We start from the raw sequence: 13140 nt of genomic DNA, 5'->3' as shown, positions 1-13140 counted from the left end.
AACCATAAAGAATAACTAACAGCTACTCTTCCAGCTCTACATTATGCATATTTTTTTATTTGTAAGCCACAACTAATTTCAGGGATGCATCTAGATTTTAAGTATACCATGTCTTGTGACACAAATCGTTGAAATTGGTTCACAACTATTATTTACTTCGTAAAAATAAAATCATAACTTAAGAAGCTAAAGCCATATACAAATTATGCTGCAGTTTTATCAGTGTAACTCCATTACTTTTTATTTTATTCCTATCAGCTGTGAGCTTAATTTTATTTGCATTGACTATACAAAGATTAATATCACAGTGAGAATGCGTCATTCTGTGACTTCTCTTTAGCAAGGTCACACTATTGTATTTGTAAGGATGTCTGTCCTTTCACATCTGTCTCAGACTATGTAGACCTGACTATCATATTTAAAGATGAGCATGGTAAAACCTTATATTTAGCAGGAGATGGATCTGTGGATAGGGACGTGAAGTGTTGTATACATTAAGAAAATTAAATTTCCTTTTCCTCTGTGTGTGTGTGTGAAAACACTTTATTGAAGGACTTTGGGGAAGGTCTGGAGAGATCCACATTGTATGCTGACCTTCTTAGTGTAGACCTTTGAGGTTTCTCTGTCACTAAGAGCTAAATTTACTTTTCTTAAGACAAAATGAAGTTTCATATAGACCATTAAAGTACCTGGAAGCTTACATTATGTCATGTTTAGTGATTTCAGTTTCACTTTCAAAAACATTTAATAAATACACTTTAAATTTTCTCCCATTTGTATGCGAACATTCCAAGAACAAATGTGCCTGCTTAACTTGAGCAAAGTAAGCTCTTTTGCTTGTACTATAAAAATAAGCATTTAATCAATATTTGGTCCTCTTCCCTTCTGACAAACAAAGGAGAGGCTTTAAGTCTTACTAGTATCGAGCCAACTGTTGTTGCTAACAATGATGTAGAGTACTTGGTCTCCTAGGGAAAAGGCCCTGAAAGACATTTCTCTTCTGCTTATGATTTCAGTTAAGAATGCAAATTGCACACCAGACTTTGAGGAATACTTTGCCAAAAGAAAACTGGAGGAACGCGATGGTCATGCAGTCAGCATTGAAGAGTACCTTCAGCGAAGCGACACGGCCATTATTTACCCAGAAGCCCCTGAGGAGCTGTCTCGCCTTGGCACGCCAGAGGCCAATGGGCAAGAAGAAAATGGTGAGGCTGTAATTCATTTTTAGCCACTATACTGACCTCTGCAGCTGTTACAATCACAAATGCACTACATGCCTGAGTGTTTACCTTAAAATTTGAAGAACAGCTGCAGAGGCATGGAATTTCATGAGCAAAGATTAGAACTGTAATTTTAGGGTATTGTGAAATTTTTTTTTGTCAGCAAATTTGTGTCATTTGTACATCCAATACAGAATAAGAACAATTACAGCCCATTTCTAAAAGATAAAAATATCTAAATTTATTCCTATCTTTCAGGGATATTTTACTTTTGAAGAAAAAAAAAGTTTAAGATCACCGACCCTCACCTTTTGTTCTCTGATACCTGAAAATCTCCTTCCCTCCTGTGAATTCCTGTGTAACAGGAGTCTAGGGTTCAGGGGAACTGTCAGTCACCCAAAGGGAATTTCTTCATTTATCAGCTGTTTAAATCCCCCCCTCCCCACAAATAAGCTCAAGTAATTAATTAATTTTCGAGCGCAGTGTGAGCTGATTCGGACAAGCCTGCCCTGGGTGCGCAAGGGGCCTGGTTGCGAGGAGGCCGGGCGCAATGATGGCGCTCTGCTGGAGCAGATTGTAGTGATTCCTGTCATAGCAGCCCGGGCAGCCAGCCCATTAGCTGCCATTGATTTACTGACCTTTTGGCCCGCTCCTCTCCCTCTCGCCTCTCGGCTACAGACCTGCCACCTGGAACTCCAGATGCTTTTGCCCAACTGCTGACCTGCCCCTACTGCGACCGTGGCTACAAGCGCTTGACATCGCTGAAGGAGCACATCAAGTACCGCCACGAGAAGAATGAAGAGAACTTTTCCTGCCCTCTTTGTAGCTACACGTTCGCCTACCGCACCCAGCTCGAGCGGCATATGGTGACGCACAAGCCAGGGACAGACCAGGTGGGGGTTGGTTCTAAGTGATTTCTTTCTATAATAACCCCTTAGAGAAACGATATTGCTTTGATTGGCAATCATTATTAATTTTTCATGGCATTTTGAAGATGCAGATCTTTTAATGGTAATAGCTTTAATTGAGGTCTAAATGATTTTTTGATGGTCTCTTCTAATATGATTTAATAGTCTTATGTTCACGATCGAATGAGTGTGTTAATTTCTAATTTAGAAATTTTATTTGCACTTTAACTTGACTTTAGTTTCATTTTTATGTTCCACAAAAAGTGAATGAAATTGTAGCATTTTAATTATACATTATTAAACATCTCAGCAATTTTAATTCCATTTTTCACCTACTTTTGCTTAGGCTTTTTTTTTCATATAGGACCTAATGCATAGTTAAAGAAGTATGTATTTCTTTCATTTGCCATGAAACATTTTCAAATTACTTAGAATACTTTTACAAGCTTACTAATTTATGAAATCTAATTATTTTTAGGAAAATAAAAAGGCATATAGGTTATATGCATATATACATCATAAATTGGAAAAATAACAGAACACTCTTTATAATTAAAACAAGTCCATTTCAACATACGTGCATGTAGTTAAATGTCAAAATTGTTCTGCCTCTTTTGGTTTATTTTGTTTTAAAAATAAGATCTCTGTCTCGGAAAGGTAAGGATAGTGTCTTAAATCCTTGAAATGACTGAGTAGGATTGATTCACAACATCTCTTAAATGTTTCAGCAAAACTGCTCTTTCTGTCCTCCTGGGAGAATTGACTCTGCAAATTGATATTATGATGTGTTGGGTGGTCACAGTAATGGCATTTCATAAGTCACAATAACTGGCCCTACAGATAAAGAATTGTCCTAAATGAACTTTGATATTTTATGTTTTTCAAAATGGTTCAGTATGACATTCTATATAAAACTCCGATTTGTCCTCATAGGCTTTATTGTCTTTGAATAAGGAAAAGAAGGCACAAACCCAGTTAAGCAAGGGTAGAAATACTATACCACGAAATTTTACCATTTAAGGCACTTTATCACATAATCACACCATTTGTTTCTGATTGGACTTGTTACTTGAATGTTTTCCAAAGATCAGCTATAAGTAATATGCTTGTGTAGTTACACTTATGTAACAGTTTATCTTCTCATGCTTCTCTGCACAAAAAAAAAACTCTAGGAAAAAAATGCCTAGATATTTATCTAGTATAACTGCTTTAAATTTCACATGCAGAAGTGTGATTGTGTTGGCGCATTATGAATGGTAGCTTTGGTGTTGAAAAGTCCCCTCATTTGCTCATGGCATTTACAATTAGTAAATTAAAATGATTGTATCATATTAACAGTGGCACAACTAAAGTTTATAGTAGTCCTCTGAGGGCTGTGGAGGAGACAAAGCAGCTGTTGCTGTTTGTTTATGCAACTCAGCAACATATGAGCGCTGGTCCCTCAATGGCGCTCGGCGGGCTGGGCTCCGCTTGATCTTTGAAGGTTGCTGCTGTTTGAACAAACCTCCCTGTGTCCCATGTAACACCATCTGTCTCACTAGGAATGTGGGAAGATTCAGCACACCCTAGCAGTTGTCATACCGATTCTGTGCTGTCTTTTTGCAAAAGGCTTTTGTGTCGTTGCTGCAGAAAAAGGCTGGTCTCCTACCTTGAGCACCCAGAGCGGATGGCTCTATTTTTTTTTTTTTTTTTTTTTACCTAAAATTCCAAGTCACACTGCTCCCCCCCCCCCCCCTTGTTCAGAAAGGTCAGCTGTGTTTGATTGTATCTGTGTGGCTTCTAACTTGTCTTTTCAGCAAACTTTTTTTTTTTTCTTTCGGTCCTTGTACACTACTAAAAAGGAAAATGAAAAGTCGTTGAAGTCCTTCCTACTGACTTGTGATAAAACTGCTCAAGCAGCTATAACCCAAGATGTTGTCTCTTATTTGATAATGAATCAAGTCTGATAGGCAGCACCTAAGAAGAACCGGGTTAAAATGGGCCAGTAGGACCGTGAGCAGAATATTTAAACAGGCATACCAAATATTTATAGTCAAGGTTTTTTTGTTTTGTTTTGTTTTTTTAATTTGGGGGGACTTTTTTTTTTAACACTTCTTTAAATTTCAGTTCGATTTAGTGTAAGATATGCTTTTACTCAGATAAAGAAAACTTGATGAAAAATTTGCTTTAAGTGTGGGTTAAAATTTTTTTTTTAATAATTTCCAGGAAATAATTTTTCCGCAACAAGATAGCAGTATTCTAGAAGGAAACCTTTAGATTTTAGATCCTGCACTAAACACAAAGAACCATCAACATCTCTACAATTATACTTTCTCATCTCAAGGGTCAAAGAAATGTTTTAGGACAGAGATGACAGGCATAATTGTGGAGCAGGCATCCGATGGGCATGGGAAGACTTTTTTAAAAAGTTCCCATTTTATGACCAGCATTATCACTTTTATTGCAACTCTGAAAGACAGAGCAGATAAATAAGCGTGTGCTCAGACCTCTTGCCCTGTCTGAAAAAGAGGCCTTGAAAAGATTCCTAACCAATCTCCTTTGTGCCTCCTGAACAAAAATGATGGCCGTCTTTCTCCTTTCACAGCACCAAATGCTAACCCAAGGAGCAGGTAACCGCAAGTTCAAATGCACAGAGTGTGGCAAGGCCTTCAAGTACAAGCACCATCTGAAAGAGCACCTAAGAATTCACAGCGGTGAGTAGCAGGGGTGCTTGCACTCCTGTCTCCATCATTTCCAATTCGAGAAGGGTTTGAAGACTATTTAAATCTATACAGTCCTGGGTGTAGCTTTTTGAACTTACCCATTTCTTTCAAAAGTGCTGTGTGCCTATGGTACCACTGTAAATGCTTATCCTTCTTACCAAGTCACAGGGGCTTTGATTTTTTTTATTTTATTATTTATTTTACTTTATTTTATTTTTTTTTTTTTTGCCAAATCTAGAGATTTTGCCAAACTGTGTATCTTTGACCTGGATGTATTTGGCTGCTATTTCATATTTGATACCTAAACTTATACAACAAAAAGTAGGAGAAAAATTGGACAAGAGCTTATGTATGCCAAATGTTCCTTGACTCCTGATAGCTGTACATCATAAACCCACATTCCACCACTGAGATTTCTGCTTCATACGTAGTTTGGTAGCTCTGCCAAGCATTTTATTACCAAATTGGATGCTATTCAAGGAACTAGTTGAATTGGTAGAATCAATGGAACCTCCACAGAGTTGATTAAAGCCATGGCTCCACTTCCCTTTAAACACTGTGATGTCTTTATTGTGCTATTGACCACACATTAATCTGACACTCTGTGTAAATAGGAGGCTGCTGATGGCCTGACAAGATTTGGGATCCTAGCTGAAAAAGGCGGAGATAGTCTTCACCTTCCACTGCTTACATCTTGAGTTATGTCCACCCAGGGTAGATAAAGCCCAGATATAGTATGGTCACATAACTCTGACGTAGACATTTAGAATGTAGGGTCCATCCCTTCCTGTATTCACTTCCTTTGGTCCCACATATTCCTGTCTTGGCAGACGTCACTTGTTACCTAACCAAAGGAATCTAATGCTGATTTCAATTATCATTTTAGGTGAAAAACCTTATGAATGCCCAAACTGCAAGAAACGCTTCTCCCATTCTGGTTCCTACAGTTCACACATCAGCAGCAAGAAATGTATTGGCTTAATCTCAGTAAATGGCCGAATGAGAAACAATATCAAGACGGGTTCTTCCCCTAATTCTGTTTCTTCTTCTCCTACTAACTCAGCCATTACTCAATTAAGGAACAAGTTGGAAAATGGAAAACCACTTAGCATGTCTGAACAGACAGGCTTACTTAAGATTAAAACAGAACCACTAGACTTCAATGACTACAAAGTTCTTATGGCACACGGGTTTAGTAGCACTAGTCCCTTTATGAATGGTGGCCTTGGAGCCACCAGCCCTTTAGCTGTGCACCCGTCTGCTCAGAGTCCAATGCAGCACTTAGGGGTAGGGATGGAAGCCCCTTTACTTGGATTTCCCACTATGAATAGCAATCTGAGTGAGGTACAAAAGGTTCTACAGATTGTGGACAATACGGTTTCTAGGCAAAAGATGGACTGCAAGACTGAAGAAATTTCCAAGTTGAAAGGTTATCACCTGAAGGATCCATGTTCTCAGCCAGAGGAACAAGGAGTTACTTCTCCCAATATTCCACCTGTTGGTCTTCCAGTAGTGAGTCATAATGGTGCCACTAAAAGTATTATTGACTATACCTTAGAAAAAGTTAATGAAGCCAAAGCTTGCCTGCAGAGCTTGACTACTGACTCAAGAAGACAGATCAGTAATATAAAGAAGGAGAAGCTGCGTACTTTGATAGATTTGGTCACTGATGATAAAATGATTGAGAACCACAGCATATCCACTCCATTTTCATGTCAGTTCTGTAAAGAAAGCTTCCCAGGCCCTATTCCCCTGCATCAGCATGAACGCTACCTGTGTAAAATGAATGAAGAGATCAAGGCAGTCCTGCAACCTCATGAAAACATAGTCCCCAGCAAAGCCGGAGTTTTTGTTGATAATAAAGCCCTCCTCTTGTCATCTGTACTTTCTGAGAAAGGACTGACAAGCCCCATCAACCCATACAAGGACCACATGTCTGTACTCAAAGCATACTATGCTATGAACATGGAGCCCAACTCTGATGAACTGCTGAAAATCTCCATTGCTGTGGGCCTTCCTCAGGAATTTGTGAAGGAATGGTTTGAGCAAAGAAAAGTCTACCAGTATTCAAATTCCAGGTCGCCATCACTGGAAAGGACCTCCAAGCCGTTAGCTCCCAACAGTAACCCCCCCACAAAGGACTCTTTATTACCCAGGTCTCCTGTAAAACCTATGGACTCTATAACATCACCATCTATAGCAGAACTCCACAACAGTGTTACGAATTGTGATCCTCCTCTCAGGCTAACAAAACCTTCCCATTTTACCAATATTAAAGCAGTTGATAAATTGGACCACTCAAGGAGTAATACTCCTTCTCCTTTAAATCTTTCCTCCACATCTTCTAAAAACTCCCACAGTAGCTCATACACTCCAAATAGCTTCTCTTCCGAGGAGCTGCAGGCTGAGCCTTTGGACCTGTCATTACCAAAACAAATGAGAGAACCCAAAAGTATTATAGCCACAAAGAACAAAACAAAAGCTACTAGCATAAATTTAGACCATAACAGTGTTTCTTCATCATCTGAAAACTCAGATGAACCTCTGAATTTGACTTTTATCAAGAAGGAGTTTTCAAATTCTAATAATCTGGACAACAAAAGCACTAACCCTGTGTTCAGCATGAACCCGTTTAGTGCCAAACCTTTATACACACCTCTTCCACCACAAAGCGCTTTTCCCCCTGCCACTTTCATGCCGCCAGTCCAGACCAGCATCCCTGGGCTACGACCATACCCAGGGCTGGATCAGATGAGCTTCCTACCACATATGGCCTATACCTACCCAACGGGAGCAGCTACCTTTGCTGATATGCAGCAAAGGAGGAAATACCAGCGGAAACAAGGATTTCAGGTAATGAGATGTGTCTTTTTTCCTCTAAAGAAAAGTGATAAAAAGTGTGGTCTAATGCGTATAATACCCAAGCTGTGTGATTCCCAGCCTGCCTAGACGATGTACAAGGTGGGGGGAAAAAACTCAGTGAGAGAAAAATTCAGAAATAGGAAAGTCTTTTTAACATGAACCTTCAACTCCGAGTGAGCTTCCAAAGCCAATGGCTAAAGAGAGAAACTTTTTAGGAAGCTGAGGCAAGAAGATTGCTAGTTCAAGGCCAGGCAGCAGAGCAGGGTTCTGTCTCCAAAACAAAAGAAAACAAAACAAATGAAGAATTCTTTCAAGAATTATACATCAATGCCAATAGTCGGTAGGCTTACCCAGATGCTTGAAATTAAAGTGTGTAACAGCCACATGCTTTGAAGGATGTATAAAACTTGAAGTAATGACATATTTAAATTTTAATATGTATTTTGTTTTATACAGAATAGCTCATTTTAAAGAGTATTTAAAAAAAACATTTTACATGTTATACAGGACTTCTTTCCTAATTTTCAAATTATCAAATAATTGATAGGTGGTTGAATGGGAAAACAAGCATTGTTTTAGCATTATTTTGTATAATCCCTGTTTGCAAAATAGGAGTCAAAGTGGTAGTGCATGGCTGTAACAGCTGTCCAGTATTCCAATTTACAACACATCTGCCCTCTTTGTAAATGCATTTAAGCCTATTTAATCTTCTCTAGTATTAATTAGTGCAAATATAGTCTAAGAAAACTAAACTGTGGGCTAGCAAATGGAAATGTATGTTATCATGCAAGTTTGCACTCCTTTGGACCAAGACAAAATAAATATCAAGAAATTTAATAATTTACTGATCCACATTCATTATTGCTCAATGCTGAAGGCTGTTTTATCATAGATAGAACATTGATAAAAAGTGTTATTAATATTCCCTATTTCAAATTAGAAAATTAAATATAAAAATATAGCTTAGGGCTTTTAGTTGGTAGACATACATTTAAATAGATTGTATAATAATAATATTTTGTACCTAAATATAAAATTCAATTAAAATGAGGTTTCTACAGCTACCAATCATTTCTGAAGAAAAGTACACTGGAAAATATAGCAATTCTGATATTTAATGTTCACTTGTGGATATTCCCGGTGTTTAAGAAAATGGAAGAATTAAGAAAACTCCATTTTTCCCATTTATGTCAGAGAAGGTTTATGTTTTTGTTGAAATGTGAGACTTCACATATTGTTAGAAAAAAAAATTAAAAGACTTTAGTCATAAGATAGATTGACACCTAGCATTTTTGAGGATCTTCTGATGTCAACCTATGCATAGTTGTTTGGTGTAAACACAAAGAGAAGAGACTGTGTTGAACTGTGTGATTATATCACAGGGAGAATTGCTTGATGGAGCACAAGACTACATGTCAGGCCTAGATGACATGACAGACTCCGATTCCTGTCTGTCTCGAAAGAAGATAAAGAAGACAGAAAGTGGCATGTATGCATGTGACTTATGTGACAAGACATTCCAGAAAAGCAGTTCCCTTCTGCGACATAAATACGAACACACAGGTATGAGCGACTTTGACTAGCTAGCTAGAGCTCTCCGGCCTGCTGTACATTTCATAATATTTAATGAGTACACTTGTGCAACATAAGATGTAGCATATGCTGATACCTTCAACAAGAAAAAAGTAATGCTTTTGCATAACTCAGTAGGACTTTCGTGTTGCCTGTTTATTGGATATTCATGTGTTTATGAGTGTGCTTGTCTTCCTAACTTTCAAGTTATCTGTAAAACAAATTTTCATATCATGTCAAAGAAATATTTAAATGCCCAGAGTAATGAAATGGCATAACAAGAGCTAATTATTGAAAGTATCTTCAAATACTTAAGCTATGATGAATTTATATATGTGTAAAAATCTTATAATAAATCTGGTCAATGATATATTAGTATAATCATCCAAACATCAAGTAAGCCGTGGTTTGGGGTGACTTTGTTTGGTTTCCATAAATTGGCCACTTTTGAATCAATTGTATGTTATTTCCTTAAGAGAAAAAGCAAGAGACCAAATAAGCTACTGAATCTACTGTAACTGAAACACTAAAATAATATTTCCCATTCATGTGTCATTAATCAGCAACAGTTACAAAGACAAGTGTTCCCTATGACTAAAGAGGTGGTGCATCATTTTTCTTAAAAGTGCCATTATGTAAAAAAATATTTTCCATACTCCAAGATCAGATCTGCAGCTCTGTGGCAGGGTTTTATCAATGTCTCCTCTTCCCTCCCCATCTTCCTGCCCTAAACACGGGAACCTAACCTCATCCTGTCCTTAACCCCTCCCAAGTCTTTTCCACTAACACTATGGCAAGCTGTATTAGCCCTGGGTGGGGAAAAAAAGTATAGAGTCTTATTCAAAATGTTGGAAAATGGAGAAGGAGGAAGAAAGTGTAGGAAAACCTCTTACTTTAAACAAGGGCAAAAAATAGCATTAATTCATATGGGGGGAAGTAGTGATGGAGCAAAAGGAAGAAGGTGATGCTATAGTTTAACTACTTGCAGATATGGTACACATTCTGGTACTGAAGAATACCTTGGGAAACACAAGTCCTTTGAATCTTCCCACATTTCTCACTAGCCATGTGTTGGAGGTAACACATGTGACCAGAATCAAGCTGAGCACTGGGAAAAAGTTGGCATGTGCTGGTGGACCACTAGTGCTGAGGGCACTTTGTGAAGAGAAGAAAGGTTTTAACAGCCATGCTCCTCATCCAACCAGTTCAGCTCCTTTTTCTCCAACCATGATCTCTGTGGCTATTATTTTAAAAGGTCAATTAATGATACTTTCAAAATGCCCCAAATTGATTAGCAAATATACACAGATTTTATACTTAAGCAACGTAGTTGAAACATCAAAATTTGCCTACACTGTTCATTTATTATATTTTCTTTAATACTGAGTCTTATTTAAGTATTTACAGAGTAAAAAAATATTTTCATGCCTAAATTTACTTTAATTTTAATCAACCTCAAATATATTTTGTATTTCATTATTCAGCTACAATAGGCACATCCCTGAAGGCATCTTTCCCTCTCTGATTGGTCTTATTATATGACCATATGCAAACTCTATCATTTACTAAATGGTGAGTGGAAAACTTTTATTTTAGTGAGGGCTCTCATACATATTGACATCTAGTCAATATATTTATCTCCTATAAATATGATAGTCCATAAACGTCATAGGTGTTCAGCTAGTTGAGAGACCCAAAAGTTGACAAACACAAATGTGTATATGTTTAATTTTTTAAAAAAGCACATTATTTTAAAAGTAAAATATTCTGGTCCTTTGAGATGAGAGATCTGCTGCCTAGAAACATTGCCTAGCAACAGGATGCTAATCATCCAAAGGTTTCTCTAAACTGGTGACCAATTATCCTCCTGTTGGCGTCCTAGCTTGTCAAGTTTCCAATATGTTAACTTTTTGGTCTCTTGACCAAACATCTCACAACATTACTACTGTCATTGTATTAGGTTCCATCCAAGCAAAATTCTTCATGAAATTTGTCAGTATGATGTATGTGTGAATTTAGCTTACTTTCTTCTAATTGGGCCCCATAAGCCTTTTATTTGTTTATATTCATATCCAGTAATATTTTTAAATGAATTAATATGAATATTATAAGAGAGAACTGTCTTGACTCTAAGGCTGGGCAATGAAGTTGAATTGTGATTTGAATATTACATGTTGATTATAAATGTGTCATTGATAAAGTATGTTTGTTATCTGTCTATAGAATTGTTTAAATGAAGAAGAAAATTAGTGACTATTTATTCTTGGGATTCTGTGCTCTTTTGCCTCAATCTACTTTAAATTTATTTCCTAGGCAGATACCAAAGTCATACTGCTTAATTCTCTTACCAATGACTTATTGCTTGCTTGTTTGCTTGGTTTTATTTCTTTATTTCTTTATTTTGGTGGGTGGGGGTACCCTGGATAGTACAGAGAAGGAAATACTATGTAAATGTTATCTTCAATTGGAATAATTGTCACAAACAATGACTGAAATAAAAGATCTGAACTTTCTGGTAGGCACTGTCAAGGACTCATTTGTACTGCACTAAAATTTTAGTCTGACATTTATTGAGTGCTTTCTCTGTTGAGATATTGTGGTGGGTACTTTCAAATCACTCAAATTAATATGAGAAATAAAAATATTTCTAGCTTTGAGTAGACAGAGTCTACATTTTAAATAATTTTAATTTAAGTAATTTAAATAATCTGGCCAGTTTTGTTCCTAAGTTATATGGTGTTTTTTTTTTTTTTTTATGCCACAAACCTATTTGTTACCAACTTTAGTCTTCATTGTAGCTGTCAGATGAGTCATGAACGTAAATAATAGTTCATTTAATAACAATTTGAGTGTTTTTCTGAATCTTGTTCATATAGAAATTTGATTCTAGAACATTTTGATTTAAGTCAGGTAAATTAATCAAACAAATTAAAATGAAATAAATTCCCAAGTTAACTCCTATTTTAAATTGACGTTATTAAATACTTGTTAGTGGATGTTCTCAAGATTAGTAGAATATTTAGTGCAAGGTAAGTGTCAACACTCTCAGCTATATCCTGCCTTTGTCCTTCACATGGCATCACAGTTGAGCACTTTATCCTTGCAGGTTGGCAGTTTATGATAAGGAATTAATGCAATCCTGTTACGAGCATAGTGTCTATTATCAAATGAATTCTTTGAAAGGTGGCTGCCTGTTATCATAGAATCCATCTCCCATGCATTTCTAAAAGGTCTGGAAATTGTGTATTGGAGGATGGTTGCTTTTGGTCCAGATGTTGCTCTGGTTTTACTATTTTAGAAAATAAAAAGCCTTACTGGCTTAAAGAACATTCAAAATGTTTCATATATTGTCTCCATGAAGTGGCCTAACTGGTTGACCACCTTTGATCCTGAGCTGATGAGACATTAGTATCAAAAAGACACCATGGGACAGTTTTGCTCATGCATGTTTTAACAACTAAAGCAACAAGAAAAATTTCATGTATAGTTTATCACCACTCAGATTTATTTCTTGCATGTACTCTGCTCTTTGATGCATGCATCCTGCTTAGACTTTAGGAAATGATTGAACATGTATCAATGGATACGAGTTAAGTGATGATTTAACTCTCATTGGCCTTTCACAATGAAGTCCTTATACTTTACATATCCTGTCTCCATCACTCTGTGCCCAGCCTTCAGGCTAAGTCCCCAAATGACTTTCCTTTGTCAGCAAAGACCCTGATCCTCAAACCAGTTGACATACTTGAGACTGTACCACAGTCTGTCCTAAAAGATAGATTTCAGTGAAATTCCAGAGCTCATCCTCCTTATTGAGCACGATATCATTCTGCCTCCATGGCATAATTACTACTGCTAACAGTGTCTTACCTTTTT

The 13140-nt window shown here is 37.0% G+C and overlaps 1 protein-coding gene across 4 annotated transcripts in view; it reads left to right on the top strand.

The window, feature by feature from the left end:
- Positions 1 to 13140, top strand: part of Zeb2 (zinc finger E-box binding homeobox 2) — a 134218-nt gene that overhangs the window by 113903 nt on the left and 7175 nt on the right. For 3 of the 4 annotated variants that reach the window (XM_028880886.2, XM_028881022.2, XM_028880949.2), the window contains 5 exons: positions 1017 to 1205; positions 1899 to 2113; positions 4713 to 4821; positions 5717 to 7683; positions 9075 to 9255. In XM_028880886.2, the coding sequence (XP_028736719.1) occupies positions 1017 to 1205; positions 1899 to 2113; positions 4713 to 4821; positions 5717 to 7683; positions 9075 to 9255 (2661 nt within the window). Of the gene's footprint in view, positions 1 to 1016; positions 1206 to 1898; positions 2114 to 4712; positions 4822 to 5716; positions 7684 to 9074; positions 9256 to 10748; positions 10837 to 13140 lie in introns of all 4 variants that reach the window. The other variant, XM_028881094.2, reaches the window with a different exon arrangement.

This window comes from Peromyscus leucopus, chromosome 4 (assembly GCF_004664715.2).
Source record: "Peromyscus leucopus breed LL Stock chromosome 4, UCI_PerLeu_2.1, whole genome shotgun sequence".
Taxonomy (NCBI): Eukaryota; Metazoa; Chordata; class Mammalia; order Rodentia; family Cricetidae; genus Peromyscus; species Peromyscus leucopus.
Note: the sequence above shows the minus strand (reverse complement) of the source record. Positions and strands in the feature narration are given on the sequence as shown.